General features: G+C 36.7%; 1 protein-coding gene across 20 annotated transcripts in view; it reads left to right on the forward strand.

The window, feature by feature from the left end:
* FIP1L1 (factor interacting with PAPOLA and CPSF1) overlaps positions 1-23,831 on the forward strand; it is a 43,669-nt gene extending 19,838 nt beyond the window's left edge. For 8 of the 20 annotated variants that reach the window (XM_059817620.1, XM_059817622.1, XM_059817626.1 and 5 more), the window contains 8 exons: positions 2,061-2,154; positions 3,230-3,383; positions 8,787-8,813; positions 9,373-9,427; positions 10,988-11,043; positions 16,478-16,697; positions 22,524-22,661; positions 23,410-23,831. In XM_059817620.1, coding sequence (XP_059673603.1) covers positions 2,061-2,154; positions 3,230-3,383; positions 8,787-8,813; positions 9,373-9,427; positions 10,988-11,043; positions 16,478-16,697; positions 22,524-22,661; positions 23,410-23,557 — 892 coding nt within the window. In that variant the 3' untranslated portion in view covers positions 23,558-23,831. Of the gene's footprint in view, positions 1-2,060; positions 2,155-3,229; positions 3,384-8,786; positions 8,814-9,372; positions 9,428-10,987; positions 11,044-16,477; positions 16,698-19,510; positions 19,520-22,523; positions 22,662-23,409 lie in introns of all 20 variants that reach the window. The other 12 variants (XM_059817624.1, XM_059817630.1, XM_059817633.1 and 9 more) reach the window with 6 other exon arrangements.

Consider the following 23,831-nt stretch of genomic DNA (forward strand, 5'->3'; position numbering starts at 1 on the left):
ATTTCTTTTCTGAAATTTTCTGAAAGTTTTTTCCCAGTCTTTCTTCTACTTTGTTATGTATCATGCTATTGGTAAATATTGTTAGTTTTCTCTACTGTGGTTTCCCTTATAGGTGTGACACAGATGTATTTTTGTTTCTCTCATCTCTTAGCAATGTAATTTTGTACCTCATTTTCTAATGGAGTTGACCTAAGTGAATCCTGCTTTTTAACCCCTTTTAGAAATTAATTAATTTAAATTTAGAAATAAATTAATTAATAGTGGGCTGCAAAGCAGTTAGCTTTTGTTCTATCTGCATAAGAATAATAGACTTACAAATTCTCTATAAAGCTAGGTTTCTGGGTTTTGTTTGTTTTGGGGCTGCAAACAGGAAAATTCACTATACTTTAGATTCTTCCTCTTTCCAAAATAGTGGTTCCCCATTGTCACAGGTACCAGGTTTTAGTTTTAGTAGACGACATTCAGATGCTTTTCTGGTCTGGCACCTGGAGTCCTTCTTTACTGTCAGTATATTCCCATGTGGTTGATTTATTGAAGATTTTGAGAGATTGATTATGTTTTAAATTTTAGTGTTTGCATCCAATGGAATGCCATCGTGTCTTTACAATGTAAAGTGTAGCATTTTAAATTTGCTTTGAAAAGTTAAAAATAAAAAGTTGCAGTTGACAGCTATGCGGCCACAATATCAGATGGTTTGGAGGGCTTAAAGATACCTCTCTTAACAGACTATGAATATGTACATGGGAGTTAAGAATTTTATAGTAGGAACAACTTAAGTCTAACAGGCATAAGCCTAATAGATTGACTGGTTTGGAAACTGAAGTGAGATATGATTGCATTTAATAATCATACATTGACTCCAGTGTGGATTGGAATAACTTGCTCATAGTGAACTGACATTACTGAAAATCACTGAAAAGTTAAATCCTAGATTGCATTTTTCTAAATAAAATGCACTTCTTCAAATTAATCATTAATAATTAATAATCATACCTGTTGAGAAAGAGATCTTAGAATTATTGGTGCTGCTTCCCAAAATGTTAGTTCATTTTCCAGTGTTAGCCAAAATAAGGAAATGGAATTGTAGTCATCATTAGCAGTGGGAACAAACTGGGAAAAGTCATTATGGTAGTACATAAAGCCATCATGCGTTGAGAGATGAATATTATCTGTGGTTCTGTTTATGTCAGACAAGAAAAGATATAGTAGAGGTAGGAAGGGTCTACAAAAAGATGAAATAAATAATGAAAGTTTTAAAGTCACTTCTATGTGACGAGAGATGTGGACTAGTTCAGCTTGGGAAAGAGACAACTGAGAAGAGCTAAAACAGGTACCATGAATACTACGCTGCCAGAGAACAGGGATGGTTTTTTATTTTTTTTAATTAGCTTTTTTAACACAAGGACTATAGGGCACCAAATACAATTGTCAGGCAAAAAAAAAAAGCTGAAACCGATCTCGTCACTGGAGATCAAAAGTAAAAGCGTGTTCAAAAGAGATGGTGCAAATGCAAGTTAATCAGGGGCTAATAAACACATTTGCATGGGAAGTCCCTAAATTTTGGATTGGCAGAAACTGGGAGGGAAAGAATGTGTATATGCATGTCACTTGTCATCTTTCTCTGAAAATCCATTACTAACTACTTCTAAGGTAGGTGTTCTTAATTTACATTATGTTCCGTTGCCTGATTGGGTAGTACGGTAGACTGAGGTGGGTCTTGCGCTGCTCTGTTGCCATTTTCTTTAAAGAAGGTGAACATAGTGCTTAGCTATGCAAGTTATCTTGTAAGGGATGGAAGGAGAATGTGGAGAGTCAGCCTTCATCCTACAGGAGTCTTTATTGCTGCATTGTTTAATTCTACACACTTGCATAGTTCAGCAAATTTATCATGTTTAATGATCTTCAGAAATGGTCTTTTATGTTTTATGCAGGAGAAAGAAGAAAGTCTTACAGACTTCTCTCATTCTAAATGCCAAAAGTTCTCTCTCTTTTATTTTTCTTTTTTTTTTTTTTTCCTTTTCTAATTCAGCTTGTTGATTCTGGTTTGTCCTGTGTTGCAGGCGATTATCTGGCACAATAGATGTGATTGGACAGACTATCACTATCAGCAGGGTGGAAGGACGACGGCGTGCTAATGAAAACAGCAATATACAGGTTTTATACTGCAGATTTGTACAGTATCTTTGACTAAAAGACATTTTTGCTTTCCTATAGCTTCTGATTAAAACATTCCAGTGTGTATGAATGGGTAATACAGAAGAAGCTTTAAGTTCAGGAAGAAAGTTGTGGCAGTTAATTGAAATATATTAAGATGAAATATTTGATATATTTCAAAAGATAAATGTTTTGGTATACTTATTACTGAAAGGAAATGAGCAATATTGCAGACTTACAATCCAGGAGACAGCATTGGCTCTGCTAGATCTGCATGGGATAGCGTTTTGTCTACTAAGTCACAAAGATAAATAAACTGACTGTCTATTTCTTCCCTGTTCCTGCTAGACACTAATGCTGAAAGTGGAACCTTCTTCGTATGCAGTTTGAGAAATGCAGTCTTTTAAAAATAAGTTGTGATGGAATAAATAGTTGATAGTACTTTTTTTTTTTAAATTATATTGTATTATTTTACCATAAATTGTAAGATGAGTCTTTATGATTTTAGTCTTTATAGGCTTGGATTGTCTTAAGTAAACAACTAAATGCATTAAGATTGAATACACTTTTTCTCTCCTGACTTACCTGTAGAGAAGAATCAAGGTTGCTTGGTGCCCTAGCTGCATTTCCATGCCAACTTAGGTTAAGGGTAAACAATGAAAATAATAATGGATTGTAGTGCTTATATTGAAATCGCTGCCATGTGTTTTTCAGCTGATCTTCACAGTGTTTAAGTAGTTTAAAGTCTTGGGTTTTTTCATGCTTTTCATACTGATTTTTAAAATATTTTCCTTTATATATAAATTTAGGATGGTGTTTTGGGCCATAATCAGATGGCTTATATTCCCTTTCAGATCTTACGTTTGTAGTTCCCTATTGGCTGCTCTTAGACCCTCAGAGGTACTTGGCAAGTATGGGACACTGAACGTAGGGATGCAGATAGAACTTAAACCATCTGAATATGGCTCTTTAGGTGCTTGAGTAATACTTTCCTGTTGTAGTAACTGGAAAAAGAGGAAACCTATCTTCTACCCTTTTGACATAGCAATTGTAACTATAGTTTGATATTTTACAGGTTCTTTCAGAACGATCTAATCCTGAAGTAGACAATTTTACCAAGCCACCTCCATTTTTCCCTCCAGGAGCTCCACCTACCCACCTTCCACCACCTCCTTTCCTCCCACCCCCTCCAACTGTCAGTACTGCTCCACCTCTGATTCCCCCACCAGGTAAATATCCTGCACTACATAGGACGTGAAAAATGAGATGCGTTACTATCAAATGCTTGATGATAATGAATTAAAGACCGTGCATTCCATGCACGTTTGGCTATATGTGCAGAATTTCAGAATTTTGTGTTCTACTCTTTTCTTAGATATATCTGCCAGGCAGAAACAGAAACTTTTGTCTTCACTTTCTCAGTAAGCGTAATCCCAAGTAGTAAATGGTTACCTAAAGACTAAATGTTGGATGTTATGTTCTTGAAAATGTTTGAAGTGAGAAACTGTTTTCTGTAATTCAACTACTGTTAATGCTATTGAGAGGTACATGTTAACAAATCGTTCTACAAACCTTTGAACTAAAAGTATGGCATACCATGAATTTGTGTCAAAAGTTGGATTCTCTGATGTCTGAGGTCAAGGCAGCAACAGAAGCTTTAATTCCCCTTTCCCCTCACAGTACGTATGAATTCCCATAAGTCTGATAAGAATTGCATTTGTGCCGTATCCTTTCAGTCAGAGGTCTTATTAGCACCTGATGTTTTTATGCAGCATCTTGTGTCTGTGAATCTTAGAGGAACCAAAGCTCTTTGAGAACTCTTCTCATTGTTAAATCTGGTTTGAAATTTACTGATACTTACTAAATATTTACTGAAATTTGATATTGATGGCAATTTACTGGGGGGAGTGTCATGGGCTTTTTGCACAAATAGTGCAGTTACCTGAGTGTTGTCATTTTAAGGAATTAAGTTCAAAAGGACTTAGAAAGGAACTAAGAAGAATGGTCAGTGAGAAATGCAAATAGATGGAGAAACTTTGGGGAGTGTTTGAGTACGGAAGGGAAGGATTTGTTTATAGAAGAGACTGATTTAACATGGAGCCCCTTTCCTTATTTTCTCCTTTTGTTCCTTGTATTCTTTTGCTTGACTTTTTCTGAAATCATGCTGAGCAGTTTCTTTGCTATTCTGTTTGCATAGGGCATCTTTTAAAAGTTCCGCCGTTAATACTCTTGCGTATAAGCAAGGAAGTAACATTATTTCTGTGCAACAACTTTGTGTGGGGCTTTATAGGGTTTAAATCCTCATAGAAGAAGTTGGTTTCTTCAGTTGCTGATGATAATTTTAAAACTATTAACTCCTTCTGCCTGGCAAGCTCTGGCTTTCATCAGTGATTGTCATAAACAAAATGGTGCAACCTAGAAAACAGAAGAGAAGAGATTTAAAGATTAAATAATTCTGTGCCCTTTTCCGAGTTTTTGTGCATAAATATAAAAAATAGGGTGTCTGAAGAGAGAATATGTTACTGCTCTGTCAATTTTGTGATGTTTCCTTACTGCGGGGAGGACAGAAAGGAGACGAATATGATGCTAATGCTAACTGCGTTTTTAAGCTGCATTAGAACCTTTCTGATAAAATAATATAGGTAATGCATTGCAACTTTTTAGAAAGTAATTATTTTAATTGTGGTACAGAAAAGGTGATCTAAGTTGTATATTATTAAAAGCGTGAGAGGAACCCTAACAGACATCCCAAACAGACTGGATGCAGGGATGTCATATAGGTGTACTGGACTGTTCTTATGAGACCCCTCACCTGTTGAGCTTTTAAAGGTGAAAGAAATCCACATGTGTTACAGATTTAGCAAGCAGGTTTGGCTTTAGTCTTGTGGTTTACAGACAGGTTTATGACATACACTTGTTCAGAAGGTCTCCTTCAACATCCTTCCGTGCTTCAAGTAGATTCGAAAAGAACGATTAAGAGCTGTGGATTTGGTTTCTTCAGGCCTGTGGTTTAATTGTGCTGTTGCCAGCTTTTTATCTTCAAAGCTGTTCCTGAAATAGAATCTGCCATCCCTCCTAGGTTCAATGGAGGAGGAGGAAAAAACCTACTCTTACCCAATATTAAACCAGGACTACTTGCCAGAAAATTTAAGTATTCCAAATATAAAACATCCTCCAAAAGCCCCTTTGAAAAAGGATCTTGCTTTGAAGTGAGCTCTCTTGTTCTGAATTCGTTCACTCTTGCAATTCAAATCTTTTTTGAGGAATGAGTCCTGGAACGATTCAAAGGGCCAAATGCAGAAAATTCTTAAACACTCCTAGGAGATCACTGGCTGTGGCAAAAAATGTGGTGTTTTTTGTTTGCTTGGTTTACTGCTATGTTGGAGTAACTTAAATGTAAAGAAGAACGTCGATGCTTCTGTTCAACAGGCTTTAAAAGTTGTTTTATGTGTTCTGGTTTAAGAGTGTAGTTAAAATGTGACGTGTATTTGTGATATTAAAAAAAATAAATAATTACTATGAAGTATTGAACTTCTGTTGCATAACTTTGACTGCCTAGACTTATACCAGGGCTTAGCAAGTAACTGTACATCTGCTCAGCCCCAGCAATCTAAGTGTGTGCTTTTTATCTTGTGATAAAGGGGAGAGAATTTGACTTAGTTTAGCCTGTGGCAAACAAGTTTTTGCACCAAGTTGAGTTATATTACATTGCTGTGGGCTGTTACACAGTTCTGCTAATTTGTAGTATGTTGTTAAGCTGTGGCAGTGTTATCACGTTTGATTCCTTACTCTGCAAGCTCAGCACATGTGGCATTGTTTTCCTTTAGTAAAATCTACTTGGTTTTCTGTAAATATTTACCAGCCTTGAGTTAGAAGGATGGTATACAATATCCTGAAAGCAATTTTGAGCATATTAGGTAAAATGCTGCACTAATGCCATTTGGATTGCTTTTGACACAAGAGTCTGAATATTTAGGTTTAGGCCAGGTGTATCTTTGTGGCAGTACGACGTGTTGTAGGGATGTGACATGATCTATGCTAAGTCACCTTCTTGCACTGGTACTCAAGTTTAGTCCCTACATTGCAAGAAATGACTCAATATTTCGGAGTCTTTTTTCTTTCTCATTCAAAGTAATTGACTGATGACACCTCAAGTGTATTTGCATACCCTGCATTAGTAGAAGGCAAAGGAGTGAAGAGTTAAGAGATTCTTAATTTTCCATTAACTGAAGTTTATTATTTTTTTTTGTTTCTTGTTTTGTGTCACATTCATGTGTTAGTGAAGAAGGTTAGAAAAAAAAAACTTTGTTTAGATCTTTTTAGTGATACTTGCTAACTTGCGATGTAGGAGAATGCTTCTTCCGTTATGATACCATCAAGTAAATTAGCTTCTGTCTTAAAATGATATAATCATTAATCATGACTTTTTAGATGTTCTTAGAGGTTTTTGAGGAAAAAAATGCCTATGTGGTTTTTTTAGTATAATACCCTGCATTAACCAATTTATTAAAATTATTTGGACGTTTGGTCTCTGGATATTAGTTGTATTCAGTCTGTCTTAATTTTGTTTGAATGGCTCTCAAGTGAAATTTGTCATTTGGCTTTTAATCTTGTGATGAGATTTTTATTTGTATTTCTGCACAAGATAAAATTCTGAGGAATATATTAATTGTTTAATCAGAACTTTCTTTTTGTAAAGAGTATTTGCTGACGGCTTTCCAGGCAATTCTGTACATAGTGCTGAGAGCCATGTTCAGTGCTAACAATATACTGTTTTTAGTACAGCAATTGAAATTTTTTTAAGCATAAGTTAGAGCTAATAAATTAATCTTCTGATATTTTCCTAGCCTACATTCTTAACATTGTTGTTAAGAGGTAATTTTTTATATTTTTTAATATATATATATATATTTTCTATGTTGTAGGCTCATGAAGAATCTATTAAGATGGACAATTAAACAAAAAAGATGAATAGAAAATACTTCAGCTGAGTTTCCAGTCTTCCTTTTCTTTCAGAAATTTTCGTTAGGAGTGTTTGGACTTTTAAATGTTACACTGTCAAGGTTTTTATGGTGTGATTTCCAGTGTTCTTAACAATGATAGTGCACATTGGAAAGCTTGTGTGCTGGTGAAGAGAAAATGGCTCATGCAGTTTAGAAATACAGCTTTTGGGGTTCCCTGTCTTCTGATGTACATTTTGGCTGAGAGATTAGATTTTAAATCTTCAGGATTGGACAGCAACCTCAGTTTTGTTTCACAATTTGTTTAATCCTGTAGGTTTAATGCTGGTAAGAATTCATGTCAGTGAAATCACCAGCAATTAGTGAACATTGATATTGATTACTCTTCCTCAGCTTGCACACTCCCTCATTCTGTCCTGCCAAGGCAATTTGGGAGCAGTTAGCATTTCTAGACGTTATAATATGTAGATGTAGTTAAATGTTGCTGCCATGTTGTCTTTTAGTTGTAATGTTGAACTAATGATATGTACATAAAATTAATCATGCAGTGACCAGTACATCTAGGATTTTCTCTGAATGATGAAGTCTGGAACTTGAATGAGATAGGTTTTAATTTAAATGGATCTGGCTGCTGTTCTGTTTGGATGTTTAAGCAATTATGGCAAAACTGATGAAAGCACTTGGCAAAGTTTTCTGTTCTCTCCTCTCCAAAGTCTTGTAGTGAGGTGTCAGATTGAAAATACTTACTTTTTAATGGAAGCAGAGTTGCTCGTAAGTGAAAGAGCTTTATGCCTGGTAGTCTATTTTCTGACAATACTGTTTTAGCCCAGTTTATTATTTTCATGTACCAGAGTTTTGTGTGTTCAACTGAGGTAAAGCTAGTTCTTTGCAGAGTATGAGAAGATAATGTCCTTTAAAGTGTACGAATTATTTTTACCTTGTTAATCATTCCTTTCATAATCAAATAAGATAGGTTTATATGTTGAGCCAGTATAGTTTGTTAGGTCAGCTAATTTCTCAGCTTTTAGTTAGATTCGTAACAGCTAGGTCTGAAAACCAGAAAAGGTAGAACAGTTTTTGAAAGTGTTTGTATTAAAGGATGCTCCTTTCTCAGATATTTGCAAGAAAACAGAGTACCGAACTATTCTTTTTCCCTCCAGGTAGGAACTGAATGATTAATTGCAGTGTGGCATAGCACTGACTGAAAAGTTTGTAATGCTCACTGTTAGACTATTTTGTCCATGTGGACCTACAATTTCCTATACTAAGCTATTAAAGGTTAGAGGCCAATTGCATTTCCTTTCATCTAGTCATGGTATATAAAATAAAACAAATATATTCTATGGGATGTTACTTTTGTTGTGGATACTAAACATTTTAGAGTTACGGATTTAATTCTAATCTTGAGACCCAGAGTAGTTCTTCATTATTTTTGTCTCTAATTAAATAAGATCCTGAAGAACAGGAATTTAAACAAAAACACAGATTTCAGAAGGCTTGCATAAAATCTTAACAGTTGGTATTAATGTGAGATCTTGATCTGAGGACATAGAAAATAAATTGTCATTCTTCTTGATCATGTATGTGGTGATAGGTCAATCTGATTTTAGATCTACAGATAATAAACATAAACTGTTACTATAACTGATACATTATTTGTTGTCTTTTTAGGTATACCAATAACAGTGCCACCACCAGGTAAACTTGCTTAGAATTTTTTTCCGCGTTTGGTTAAGAAATGAAAACTTAACTGATGTGTAACTTATCAGCTTCCTTTTAGTTACATAGCTAAAAGTTCATAAATGCGAAACTATATGTATAGATTTAGGCTCAGTTATTTTGATGCCAGGCAGAAAAGAAAATATACGAAAATGCTGTTGACTAGCAGACCTAATCAGCCAGTTTCTTAGATATGTGCTTCCTTCTTTTCTTTCCATTCTTTTTTTTCAGCTATGCAGAAAACAGTTGTGATTGTTGTTTATTAAGTATTGTTAGACACTCAGGAATTTTCCTATGCTTCTAAATTATTGTATTTTCAAGAATGATAAGGTATTTGATTTGAAGCACCTATATGTTTAATACTCTGCCTTTGTTAAGATGGAAAGTAGCTCTCAGTCATACAAAATAAAACCCATTTACACAGTGAGAAACAATTTTTGCATTGTACTCTCTGGACTTTGTTTGCCATTGTTCTTTTATGTGTTTATGGTTGGGGTTTCTTCCCCTTTTTTCCCCCTCACCTAATTTATTATTACAGGCTTTCCACCACCACCTGGCGGTCCTCCACCTTCCCTGATACCCACAATAGAAAGGTGATTATCTGTTTGAAATCTTATAAAGCAATATATCAGTATTCTGTAACTGAAATAAATTAGTAAGGGCTCTTATACTACCCAGTGTTTTATGGATTTTATCTGGGAGTGGGGAGACAGTTTCAGATTTTTACACTATTTTTACAGAAATGTTACTAGTCTCACCTGTCTGCTACGTAATATTCTTTTGAGTAGGTTACTTGATCACTTACTAGTTTTGTTGAGTTATGACACTGTATCAATGCCAAGATTTAACAAAGTCAAGGTAATGATGGTTAAAATATTCTTTAGTAGTCTGAAGGCTTATTTAAGTGAACCGTATACTTGTCAGCTACTGTATCCTTTTCTGTAAATGCAAATAAACAATTTGGCCACAGATTCAAGCCCTCATAAGCTATAGGAAATGCCAGAGTTCCACGGAATCCGAATTTGTCTTTCCTTTGGATTTCACTGAAGGAAGGTGCATGCATCTGTTCCTTTGAAACTGAAAATTCTGTTAACATACATGCTACAGGATGATGACGGTAAATCTCTTGAGAAAATCCTCATCTGATGTAATTCAGAAAAGACCCTAACTGGATACATTTGATGTGCATGAAAGTAAATGTATTATTTCATACTGACAGTTGCTGTCAGTGACTGCTGCTTCTGACTGTTAAGCAGCGGTTATTGCATTTACTTGTAGTGAATATTTATATAGTTTCTGAAATATGATGTGAAAAAAAATCAAGTTTATTGTGGAACCTAGGAATTAAATCTCATACTTTTAAATGTTAAGATGTTCCATTGGCCTTTCATTATCATGGGTTTTGTTTTGTTTTTAAACTAAGCTAACCCAAACCTTACTGCTTAATGTTAAAGTGCCTTCAAGAACTGAAGTAACACTTAAGGTTAAATACTGCAAAGATAATTCATTCAAGTTATGTAGGAAGTGCTAAAAGTCATGGAAGAACTATACATGTATGAATTGTGTCCTATGCACATACCATCCTTTTTAACCTTTCTGGTTTTTACCTACTTGAGTTGGCTACTGCTGAAAGAAGTCAGCCTAGAAAATGTGTAGCTAATTTAATAGTTTATTTATAGAAATGCACATTTGAAGTCCACCTATTCTTAAATATGCTCACATATCTACTTTTTAACAGAATGAGAAAGGCTTCATGAATGAATGCACTTTCATGCACTTTCAAGCAATTGGAGTTTAAGTTCAGTATCTGTGCAGAAACATCTTATGATAACAAGAAACATTTGAAATAGAAAATTCATTAAAAAGACAAAAGAACAGCTTTGATGATACGGATTTTTTTTTTATTTTAAGAAGAGAGAATGCTATTTTCACCTTCTGTAGTGAAACATGAAATATGCATATTTGTGTTGATAGACAGCGTCCTTAATTAGTAATGCTCAAAATGGAGGACTTAAATCCATTTATAATAAACACTTTGCTTTAGTCTGTATGGTGGCAAGAATTCAGGGGAATAACGTTAAAAGTTTATTTTTATTGATGGAGGTAGCTTTAATGGTAAAACTGGATTTTTACATGTATTTTCTTTTCAACAGTGGACATTCTTCTGGCTATGATGGTCGTTCTGTTCGTGCATTTTCATATGGCAGTGGTGAGTAAGCTTGCTGGCTTTGAAAATTTTGACTAGTGCTGTATCATATTGTTTGATATACTTATCAGGATTCTTGCTAAGAGACTGAACAGGTCCTTTCAGTAATTAATTATGAAAGCTTATTGCCTACCACTGTAAACAGATACATGCTGTTGCAAATTTAACAGCTGTGGTAAATACTATTGTTTTGCTTACTTATTTGTATGCTGGATATCTTTCAATGCTGCTTTTGCAGAACTGTGATTTTGAAAAATAATACACCATAATATGGACCACAAGTCAGGGAGAATTTTCCAAGAACTGGTAGGATTTAGAAGCAGGAGAACAAGTACTGTTAAGATATGATCAGTATTTTAACCCGCAAGACCAATAATTGAGAAATCCTGAGTGAGGTAACTCTCCTTTGGAAAAACTGTTTGTCTAAGATACTATGATCTACAGCTATCCTGTTGCAAAGTCAGTCTTTCTTTTTATTGGTTAATGTTATGGAAAAAATCTGAAGCTGAAAAACATTGCTTTCTGGTTTTAAAGTAAGCATGAACCAAAATGGAAGTTTGATTATGTGCAATCAAATGGACATCCACAGAACCTACAGTGAGTTTAGTACTGTTACCTAGCACAGTTCTGCTTCTTGAGCCAAATGAGTGATAATAAGTAGTAATAAGATGTCAGCTTCCTCTTGACCTAGCCCAAATTGGGAAGATAAAATAAACATAGAATCACAGAATGGTTTGGGTTGGAAGGGACTGTCAAAGATCATTTAGTTACAGCTCCCCACTGCCATGGGCAGGGACATCTTTCACTAGATCAGGTTGCTCAAAGTCCTGTTCAACCTGAACTTGAACACTTCAGTGATGGGGCATCCATAACTTTTCTGGGCTACCTGTTCCAGTGTCCTACCACCCTCATCATAAATAATTTCTTCCTTATGTCCAAGCTAAACCTACCCTTTTTCAGTTTAAAACCATCGCCCCTTGTCCTGTCAGTACAGGTCCTGGTAAAAAGTCTCTCTCCATCTTTCTTATAAGCCCCCTTTAAGTATTGAAAGGCTGCCGTAAGGTCTCCCCAGAGCCTTCTCCAGGCTGAACAACCTAGGAGAGATGTTCCAGCTCTCTGATGATTTTTCATGGCCCTCCTCTGGACCTGCTTTAGCACATCTTTCTTGTACTGGGGACCCGAGAGCTGAATGCAGTACTCCAAGTGGGGTCTCACAGGAGCACACAGAGGGAAATCACCTCCCTCAGCCTGCTGGCCAAGATTTTTTTTGTGCAGCCCAGGATACGATTGGCTTTCTGGGCTGCAAACTCACATTGCTGGCTCATATTTAATTTCTCATCCACCGGTATCCCCAAGTCCTTCTCTGCAGGGCCGCTCTCAATCAGTTCATCACCCAGTCTGTACTGATATTGAGGATTACTCTGACCCAGGTGTAGGACCTTGCATGTTGCCAGTCACTACCTGTGCCTTCGGTGCATCTGCCCCATGCCTAGTGCCTTTTCTTCCAGCTGACTTGTTCTGTCTCCTTGCTCTTTGTTCCTTTGGACCCTAGCTTCTGGGAGGATAAGTTGTAGGGAAAGTTCTGTCCAGTTCTGGGGATACGTAATGTTCAGCACAGATCAAATGTTCGGATAATGTATCTCCCAAATGTTCATAACTCTCTAATTAGAGAGTATATGCAAAATGACATTTTTGAATCACTTGTAATTTCTGAAGTTGGAGCAGTTTATGGAGTAACAAGTGGTACTTCGTTGACATTGAGAGGATCCTCATCAGTTATCAAGTGTTTGCTTCCATGCATGGAAGTTTTCAAGAATTCTTGTGGGCAAACAGCTGCTTTACGATAACTACTTTTTTAGCAGTAATTGAACTGTCTTTGCTGAAGTTTTAGCAAAAAGGTAAAGCTGAGGCAGTCAACTAAGATACACAAGTTTATCTGGGTATTTTGCTGAAGCTTCAACATCTAAAGCCATGCAGAGTATCATAAGGAAAGTAGTCTTACAGTCATTAGTATGTACATTGCATGTAATGTATAGTCTCCAATTTAGAATGTTTTCCACTTTGGAATCTCTTTTGTTAGAATTTGCTATTCTGTCAAATATTGTCAGGAACACAAGAATATTTCCAAGTTTTATGTTGACCTTCAGAGGTGATGGCATGCTTATGTTGTTGCAGTACCAATATTGGAAAGACTACTGTCGTTATGATCATGCCAACATTGAATTTGAACTTCTTCAGCAGGATTAAAAAATTGTGTATGCCTTTGTGTGGTTATGGAGACCAAGGAGCACAGTCTGCTCCCGTTTTCCCAGTCTGCTCCCGTCTTCCCAGTGTATCTGGCTTCCCTATTGTGGCAAAAGCTTTCATGTTCACTGCATAAAGCAAATTGCCTGTCTCTAAGCTGTGCCTGTCATAAGGATTTTTGGATCTGTAGAGGCTCAGTGGCATTTTATTGCTGTTGTTCATCTCTCAGTGAAAGATGTTTTCCTGGCCAGCATCTTACTCTCACAGTCCCTGTCTCACAACGTGATCGCTGGCCAGTATTTACCGGTGCTCTTTATGCATCAGAACTTAGGTAAATTGAGGGCTCAGCAGCGCAGTAGGGTACAGAGGATCATTTTAATTAAGAATTGCTAAGTGTATTTATAAGTTGCTTTGGATGATAGCACTGAATCTCCAATCCATTGTCTTTGCCAGTCTGTATGTTTCATGGCTTTGTCAAAATTGCAGGGGAAAATGAGCATATGGAATGCATTGCAGAAAATACCAATCTTGATTAAGGTTCTAGTCTTTCTTCTGCCTATTCAGACTAATCTCGTGCCTTGGTGTCTTTTCCCTAGTGGTCAGCCATGTTTCCCACTGAAAGCCCATTGGGAAGGTTGAACAGTAAAATAATATTCTTAACTTGTAGCTTCAAGAACACCTATTTTGTCTTTGGGCTCTTCCACTTCATCAGTGCAGTTTCTTCAGTTTGATCTTAAATCCTTTGACAATTCAGTGCTACCTTTGCCATCAGATCTTTGAATTTTATTGAGCTGTCAATATATGGCACTGCCTTTGGTCTGCCGGTGAAGTGGCTTGTATTGTATGCTTGTTCGTTTTTTCCTCAAGCATTGTTCTGTTCTGTGCTCTAGATGTTCTTTATATCTTATGAACTTGCAAGAAATCTAGCATTGCAGAAACAGTGGGAGAGTCAGTATTTTTTGAGGTACAAAGAAGATACATTAATAGTTTGCCTTATACTGTGACACCATGCAGCTTTAAATTCTTAAACCATCTCCAAAACAGGACTTAAGTCTCCAGAACTGTTGATTGTTCAAAGCTCCCTATCCTCCTGTTTTAAAAATAAAATCAGAGTTAAACTTTGGAAGTGTCTTTCTTTTTGTAGAAATTGTTAGAATAATCCTTGTAGAAATACTAGAAGTGACAAATTACTTCATTCTAAGTAGTAAGCGCAGAACACCAATTCATATTAGAAAGTAAACTGCTTCTGGGTTGTGAATAATTACTGGTGAAAATCTAAATATAAAAATCTGCAGAATATCAAATAACTGGTTTATCTCAGGTTATCGGCGTGGAAATTACATACTTCTGCCTGATGAGAATTACTGCAGATGTGAGGGAGTAAGCAAAATTTATCGTAAAAGTTTATACTACCATTAATAATTGTTTTGTAGTATACATTTAAAGTTAAACTTAAGTTTACACTTTAGATCAGAATATTCTGGCAGCCAGTGTCTCATAGACCATACATATGTTGTTGACATAGTGGCAAGTGAAGGAAATTAGCAGTCTTTAAAGTCCAGCTGTTTTTTTGCTATTTCTGGCTGCTTTCCTTAGAAGAATTTCAGGTTTTGGCAGTATAATGAACAACAAACTATTGTATTAGGGTATTTTTTTCTGTTAACTCCTCATTTTGTCTGTAGCCCTGAAGTGAAACAGTGTCAAGCATTTTGTTAGAGGCAAAACCTCATATAAATGCTTTTTTAAAGAATTACAATGCTTTTCATTGCAAATGTATTTTGACAATGAAGTGGTTTTTCCTGCTCCACAGCCTGCTCAAAAGGTCTTTTGTATTCCTCCTTTGGATGCTTGGCAAACTGCTGTCTTAAGCTTCTGCCAAAGCTTTCTGGGGCAGGCATACCCCAGATATTGTAGACAAGGCAGTCTGAACATAGCTGTCAGGAGAAGCCACTGGTTTTATAACTTGACAGTATTAAATACAGCATCAGTAACACACTTTACATTGTTCAATGGATATTTATGTTAATTATACTATTAATGTCTCTTTGTGACACCATGAAGTCAAGTGAATATTGTTCTCATATTATAGATAATGAAGTGGAACTCAAAACAAACGATTTATTGAAGGCTATGTTATCATTGGCTAGCAAAGCAGATAAGCAGAAAGTGGGAAGTCCTCTGTACTGTAAGTCCACTAGAGAGTGCTGTTTCCAGTTAAATACTACAGCCCTTATTTTTCACTAACAGGACACATTCCTGGGGCTTCTGGAGAGGGAGGGCAGGACAGAACAATTGGGGCATTAAGAATAGTAGTTATTTATTACATCAGAGTTGGCAGAAAGCAATGGAGAAGCATGTACTTTCTCTCTTCCCATTGCTGGTTACCTAAAAAGCTTGTGAGACGGTGTTGTGACTTCCTTCTTAACTTCTTAAGTGTATTGTCTTTTAGATTAAGATAATATACCTTATTTACTGAAATTATTGTATTTTAGTAGTAATAGTGGTTGTATTTGAGTATTCATTAGAAATGGTATCTTATAAAGTGTAAGTGGGAGCATTATTTCTTTTCCCCAGAATGAATTTATGGAAGGTATTTCTAAAGTTGCTGTTACATTCTGTAATCAGGAAAGTGTGGCAAAGCACAGTATAGAATATAAATTAGTGAATGAGAATATTGTAATTACATTATATTTTAAATACAATGATTTTAAAGGACAAACCATAAAAATTGTAGCATCTAAATATAAAGTTGGAAGCATCCTTTTTCCTCTTTTTTTTCTGAACTGTAGTTTCAGAGCCACTGAGTTTCAAAGGTAGTTTTGTTTTCTGGTTGTTTTTGTTTCGTTGTTCCCCTAAAACAAAGCCATTTGACCACATAAAATCAGATTCTTTCAGTGAATCTTTGCACAGTACTATTATTTTTTTTTTTTTTCACAAGAATTTAGACAGTCTTTGTACATCCTCGTTCTGTACATCTTCATAATGAGTATTTAAATAAGTGGCAGAGGCCTTTAGTAGTGTCATGGAAAAAATGCAGAGTTTGCTCAGGATTAACTTTTATGTGAAAGGGGAAGATTGGAAAATGTCATTGGAGGAGGCTGACAAACATCTGTGTTTTCATGCATAAGTAGTATTACAGTTTTCATATGGTATCTGACTTTGTTCTTTCTAATACCCGCGTCTTTTTCTTTAGTCACCTTTCCGCACCTTGCAGGTTCTGCTCCTTCATGGTCTAGTCTTATGGACACCAGCAAACAGTGGGATTACTATGCACGAAGAGAGAAGGATAGGGAACGTGAGAGAGAGCGATCCCGAGATCGGGATCGCGACCGGGACCGAGACAGAGATCGGGAACGTACCAGAGACAGAGAAAGAGACCGAGATCACAGCCCAACTCCAAGTGTGTTCAACAGGTTAGTGAATGTCTTAACCATGCTGTAACTGCTCAAAACCCTGTGTCTGTGTTAAGTAGTGTACTTCAACATTAAAGTTTAGTGTTCAGCTGTATATTCCAAAGAGCTAGAGTTGTGTGGCTTTCTCCCCTTCCTGCTTTTCTCTTGGGAACTATAATTAAATTTCTAAATGTAAAACCGAAGTGTAAAAACGACAGTGTATGTCCAGACTGGTCATAGTGCTTTACAGGTTAAAGGTGTGACTTAAGCCCTGTGTATGAGTGAGATATCCTGCTCTCATTGACATCAGTAATTCTAGAAAAATCTATAGAAGTACTAAATGAATCTTAGTTGCCAATTCAGTGCTAAGAGCAATGTGGTGCAACATTTGACCTTAATGGTGTTACTAGCTGCTAAAATGGTTAGTTTGGTCATTAGCACTGGCTGGATACTAATCTGTCCTATCTTTTTTAAAACTGTTATTTCAAGGTCAAGAACTTTTTTTCATTTTCAGGCAGACGATGACAATAATGGCAGATACCTTTATTCAGCTTTCAACTCCAATTGCTTTAAAAAAAAAGAAGAAAGCTCAACTGTTCTGTGTTCATGTGCACAAGTACAAAGCATTTAATGTTGAGCTTGGTATGACTCCACAGAGCAGAGGTCTATTGGCTTGCCAGATCTATCTAAATTTACTTTGCTCATTATTTGCTGAGTATTTTGGGGCAAACATCTTGACGCTTTTCTCAGTGTTTTTTGCTAAATTTCAATTTTTGCAGAATATATACGTTAGCTGTTAAGTGGATTGTTTTTACCAGTGGTTTCATGCTGTGGGGAATGAGAGCACCCGGAGTCAACATCACTTCAGTTGAGAAATGACATTTTTTGCATGATGATTGTTTGCTGAAGACCCAAACTGTGTGCAAGATAGGGGATTTTCCATGTTTGCAGATGTGGTGATGTCCTTTCTCATGTGCGTGTGCTATATTCCAGGGTCAGTTTCTGAGAACTCAAGACCAATCTAAACATCTGTTTCTCAGACAGATTGATTGAAGGCCAGAAAGAAGCCTGGTCATTCAAGGGTGCTTGAAATGAACCTTAATAGCTTCCAGGCCTAGAGAAATCTCTGTGCTGCTGCCAGAGTTATCTGTAAAGGAGGGGGAAGAGCAGGCCTCAACTTTTTTATGTGACTAAATTATCCACCATCTGTAGCAAAGCTGTTGCCACATGGCTGTGTAAGAAAATGGGAGGCCCTTAACTAGTATAAGTTGGTTTGGGAGTCACAGAGAAGGTGGGAGAGACTTAAGACGGAACATGCAGACGTAACGGATTTTTTTTTTTAAGGTTTATTTTCAATTCCATGCATTTAAGAAAATCAAATTAAATGAGCTATGAGGAAGAGAATGTGAACTATTTTAGCGACTGCACAGATGCATTACTTCTATTTAAATTCCCTCTGTTTAAACTTAAGCGACACTGTGGTGAGATTTGGAGTAGGCATAATAGGCATAATTCTGAGCTTTTTACTGCTCAGAAATGACTGCTTTCTGTGTTTTTAGTGGTTCTTTTCCAGATAAAAAGGCTGCATTTGTGCTATAGTATTTCTTAAAATCGTAAGAAAATGGGAATTATTTTTATTCTATTACTATAACCAAAATGTGGTTTAAAAAATGAACCTCCAGCTGCCTTTGTATTATATTCCACCTTTACCCTGCTACCCTCAGATGAAATTGTGCATTTTTACAATGTATCTCACTCTGTCCCCTTGAGAAGATGCTGTTCTTTTTGGACTGTTGTCCCTTTTGCAAAGACTATATTTTCTTTTCTGTTTTGATAGTTTCAAGTCTATTAGTTACCACTAAAAATGTAAACTTTGGAATTTGATCGATACCTTACCATTTTGTGTTTCTTCCTTAGCAATTTGGAAGGGGCGGGGGGGGGAAAGCAAAACCCAACAATTATTTCGAGGGTCTTGAAACCCAATAATGCCATGCAGCAGAGCAGGTGAGAGTCTGGCTGGCTGGAAAGCAGCTACAGGAAAAGACTTGGCATCCTGGTGGACAACAAGTTGAACGGGACTTGGCACTCCAATGTGTGATAAAGGTCAGAATGCATTGAGATGCATTAGAGTATAGCCTGCAGGTGGATAAGGCTGTTATTCCCCTCTTATTTGGCACTTGATACCATGTGCAAAGTACTGTGCCCTCGTTTGGGAACCTTGGTATGAAAAAGAAGACATTGACAGACTGGAGAGTCCAGTGGAGTGCTGACAAGGTGGTTAGCAGGGCTAAGGGGACAGAGTTCATTTATCTTGAAAGGAGAAGGATAAGGAGGGTTCTTTAAGGCAGTTTTCAACTACCTAATGGGTGGTTATAGAGAAGATTAGGCCAGGCTCTTTTTTCAAGGTGCACAGAGAAAGGATAGGAGGTAATAGTTAAAAGTCACAGCAAGGGACATCCCAATTAGATGGGGGCAGGGGGGGAGAAACACAGAAAGAGTGATCAGGTAGTAAGAGGGGTTTGTCCGGAGAGGTCGTGGAATCTCCAGCCTTGGAGATACTCAACACTTGACTAAACAAGGTCCTAAGCAACCTGACCAGACTTCTGAGTTAGACCATTTTTGTGGAGGGCATTAGCCCAAGTGACCTCCAAGAAGTCCCTTCCAGCCTAAATCCTTCTGTGGTTTTTTGTTACAGGGTTTTTGAATACATAGTAAAGTTTTTGAATACAGATATCAGAAGTTAGACATCTCTACCAAAGTGAGCTCTCCTGATTTGTGAAGTTAATAGCTTGTAGTCTGTTTTGAAAAAGTAACCAAAGGTGCAGAGAACAAAGATTTCATGGGTTGGACTGTTTTGAGGCTTTTTTGCCAGGAGGGCACAGGTAACTATGGGTCCTCTTCCACAGGTCAAATGTTACAGTGCTCTCAAGGCTGTCCCTGGAAGGCTTTGATAACTGTAACATAAGCCGAGATACAAAATGGGGAGATCACAGGTGTAACATTGGGTACGTGGCATTTATTCCTGTTCCTGAAAGCTCCCAACACACTGGACTTGGCAAACTGATTTTTTGGTTTACTTACAGAAAGGTTGTTTATTTTCAGACATACTTACAAGCTGTCATAGTTCCTTAGTAGTTTGCCAAAATAAGGTTTAAAAAGGAGTATCAATAATATTTTTGACCTTTGCTAGAGTGTTTTAAAATGGTTGTGTAACAGAGCAAATGCAGACTGTGGGTTATTGGTAAAGGTTTTGAATCTCAGCTTTGAAAGCAAGCCGTGAGTCTACGAGTAGGCATCTAATTTCTTATGGCAAGCTCATCAGAAGGAAGTTAGACATACAAATTTTAACTTTTAATTAGATACTGATCATCAAAATGTTAGTTCTGGGAAGTAATATCAGATATTGGCAGTAAACTATATGTTAATTGGTTCTACCTTTTTCTATCGCTGCAAGCCTGCAGAAACGTAAGGGCTCCTAAAATTGTGATGACTAGTGGCACTTTAAAGGTGTGTTAGTACAGGAATCCCATGTCTAACAAAGTTTTTCAGTTGTTCAAATCAGACTTTAACTTTGGTTATAACTTTTGGTAGAATTCAGAACTTAATTTCATTTTTAACATTATACATTTATTTTTTTTATATTCTAAAATGGAGCTTTATAACTAGACTTCACTAGGAACATGCTGTCTTTATGGTGCTGCTTTATTACACACCAAGTTAAGACACACTTCAAATGTAGGTTGAATGAAGACTGTCATTCTGAACTGCAAAACTTAACTGCCATGTAAGCTAGGCTAGTCGTCTTTTCAGTATGACATGTCCTAGAAACTAGCAGTTGATACCAACCTTGATCTTTCTGTGACATTTGATAAGAAAACTCTTCTAATTGTTGCTTTTATTCCTTTCCCTGAAGCCTTGAGTTAGTTACTCGTGAGAAGAAATGCTCAGTAGAAAGGGACTTGGGTTGTAAATGTCTCCCCTACACTTCCCTCCTTCCCCTGATAGTAGAGTAGAAACTTGAAGGTAAAACAATGGTAAATAGTCAATACAGGTAGAAACAGGTTAAAGGCATAGGAGGACTTCAGGTTTCAGCATTGTAAGATTTAGGGTTTATTTTCTCCCTTCCCCCCACCCCCAACTGCTCTAGTTTACCTGTCTGGGTTTTGGACATCTCAGTGGAGCAAGTGAATTTTTTTTCACACCCTGGACTATAACCTAGAGTACCTTAAGCTGGTTGTGGAGTAGTATGATCAGAATTCATGTTCTGTGGCCACACTGCCTTCATTTTTTATAAGCTGATGTATCTCTGTTGTAGGGTTTTCTTGTGGGAGACACATGTTAGATTTAACACAGTCTTTAAAAAAAGTGTTCAACGCAGTTGAATTTTGGTTTTGTCTTAAGAGGGGGGCAGGATTTTCTGCGATGTGTTTAATGCTTCTCTACAGTGTCTTAAATTGCTGATTTTTAAAATTTGCTTCATGATACAACCGTACAGAGTTTCAGAGAAAGACTAGTGCTGTTGCTTCAGGCATTCCCCCTTCTCACTCTGAGTTTTCATGCATAGCTGTAATAATCACTAATGTAATGTCTTCACTTGGGAAATGGCCACAGAATCCAAGTTATGGCAGATAAAATTGTTTAGATCTGAGTTCTCACTGCTCCAGGACATGAGAAATCTCTTTAGGCTTGAGCTGTTCTCCTTGCCTGATCTGTCTGATCTGTGCTGCTGTTGTCAGGGACCTCAGGAAAAGACTTTCTTTTATGGTAAATGTTGGCACAGATGGAAAGCATGAAACACTTGGCTTTTGTTGGCTTCGTAGTACCTAAATTGTTACCTGTTTTAATTGCTGCTTCAGAAAGCCTGGTCACATGGTGCCTTTCTTTAGGACTTGGTAGGAATCTTCCGAACTATGGTTACGAAGACTTCATGTGATATATAAATAGTTACAGTAAGTTCATTTGTATTGAAGTCTTGTCATTAGAGGCTACTGGACACTATATCTGGGTAGGATTTTCTTGGTAGAGAAATGATAAAATGAGCATGCCTTTTTAAGCTATGCTAATGTAGCATTTGAGCGGTGTTGGCTAACTATAGATACTGCTTTTTTTTTTTTTTTTTAAATTTCACTAAACTCTTAGAACTGCCCTTTTCATCAAATCAGAATATGAAAATACGCTCTTAAGTAAAGCCTTTAAATTCTTGTATAGCCTGTAATATTTAGGTGTTTTTACCAGCATTGTGGCAGGGCAGCACTTGTGGTGATCCAAGAGAGGAGTGGAAGTAAAGACAGCATTGGCACTGGAGAGAAATTAATTTTAAAAGCAACCCAAAATATTGAGTATATTTTACTGTCAGTCTCTTAGCACCTAGCTTTTCCTTTCTTGAAGCTGATGTAAGGAAATAGTTCAACTGTATCAAAATTTAATTAATCTACCCATATGGTGAAATAGTCAAAAAGTGTGCTGGTAAGTGTTGAGCGTTACACACACTGATCTGAAAACATTACTAAAGTTTATGTAGGATTGTAGTTCATTCACAGTTAGATACAGGTTTGAGCTAACTGCTTGATAACTGCTGGATAAACTTCATGTGACACTGTTGTATTCTTTTTTCCTTCCATTTTTATTGAACAATACCCTTTCAAAATTGCATTAACCACAGAAGTCTAGTGTGTAAGGTGAAGAGCTTTAATGTCCTTCTAGCATACACTGTGGATCTCCTTTAGAAACCCAGAAGCAATATTAAGATTTTTCTGCTATTTATCTTGAGAGTGTCTAAGAATTTATTTTTTTAATGTATATACTGCTTGGTGTTACTGTCCTGAAAATATCTTCTTTTTTAATCAGTGATGAGGAACGATACAGATACAGAGACTATGCAGAAAGAGGCTATGACCGCCATAGAACAAGTAGAGAGAAAGAAGACCGACACAGAGACAGGAGACACAGAGAGAAAGAAGAGACCAGACACAAGTCATCTCGAAGGTTTGAATTTATTTTTTTTTTAATAGGATATGAAAGACTTGACCAGTTTAAAAAAATAAAGTAAACTTTTAAAAGAACCCCAAACAAACTGGAGTTTTGTGGAAAGACCGTAAACACTCATATGTACTACTTGTTCCAAGTCTGCCATATAAAACGTGGACAGACAAAAAGCAATGTTGGCCCTGGGTACCTTGATATTGAATGATGTATGTGCCAGTCTTAGCTAGCGAACAGAAAGTGTGAATTTGGGGAAAGAAGGGTAAAAAATGGTGGGTCAGAAAGAGGTGGAGTGAGGATGAGATTCATCAGCATTAATGTAAGAACTCAACAGTGATTCTCAGTAAGTAAACTAACCCTCATGATCAGTTGATAGAAATTGTACAATTTGATCCTTTTTAAGTTAGAAATAAAGGTTAAGTCCTGGGAACGCGGTCAATAAGAATGTTAAACCATTAAGGGATGCCAATAGGGACATGACATTATTAAATGTATTACTATTAGATTGTGGGTTACAAATGTGAAAAATCATTCCGATTTCCCAACAAAACGTACAGGATGGGTGGATGTATATACCATTCCATGAAAAATTCCGTTTGGCGCTGACATCCAAATACTACATGGGTTGCAACAGGAGCAGGTGCCAGTTTTCAAATACGAATGCAAAGGCTGTTTTTTGGTACTCTGTAATTAAATTGGGCTTGAAGTGTCATGCAATTGTTTGAGGTATTTTTTCTCTCTCTTTATTTAGTAACAGCAGACGCCGTCATGACAGTGAAGAAGGGGACAGCCACAGAAGGCACAAACACAAAAAGTCCAAAAGAAGCAAAGAAGGAAAAGAAGCCAGTGGTGAACCTGCTCCTGAACAGGAAAACACTGAAGCTGCCCCTGTGGAATAGGCTTGTGTGATTTTTGCCTACTTGCATATATATTAGTGCCAGAAATAGATTACTATAAATCTTGTTATTTTTCTGGGTATTAAAATAATTTGCTCTTAATCTTGTTCTATTAGTTTAAAATCAAAAGTTACTTTGTTTTTTTTGAGAATAAAAGAATGAATTTTTCATGTTAAGATTCCTGGACTGACTTTGTCTTACAAGAAAGAGTGAGAAAACATCTTACAGCTAGAGGCTTATGCTCTTAGAATATGGATAGGGCTTAAATTCTTTGTAT

Source organism: Gavia stellata, chromosome 5 (genome assembly GCF_030936135.1).
Source record: "Gavia stellata isolate bGavSte3 chromosome 5, bGavSte3.hap2, whole genome shotgun sequence".
NCBI classification, from domain to species: domain Eukaryota; kingdom Metazoa; phylum Chordata; class Aves; order Gaviiformes; family Gaviidae; genus Gavia; species Gavia stellata.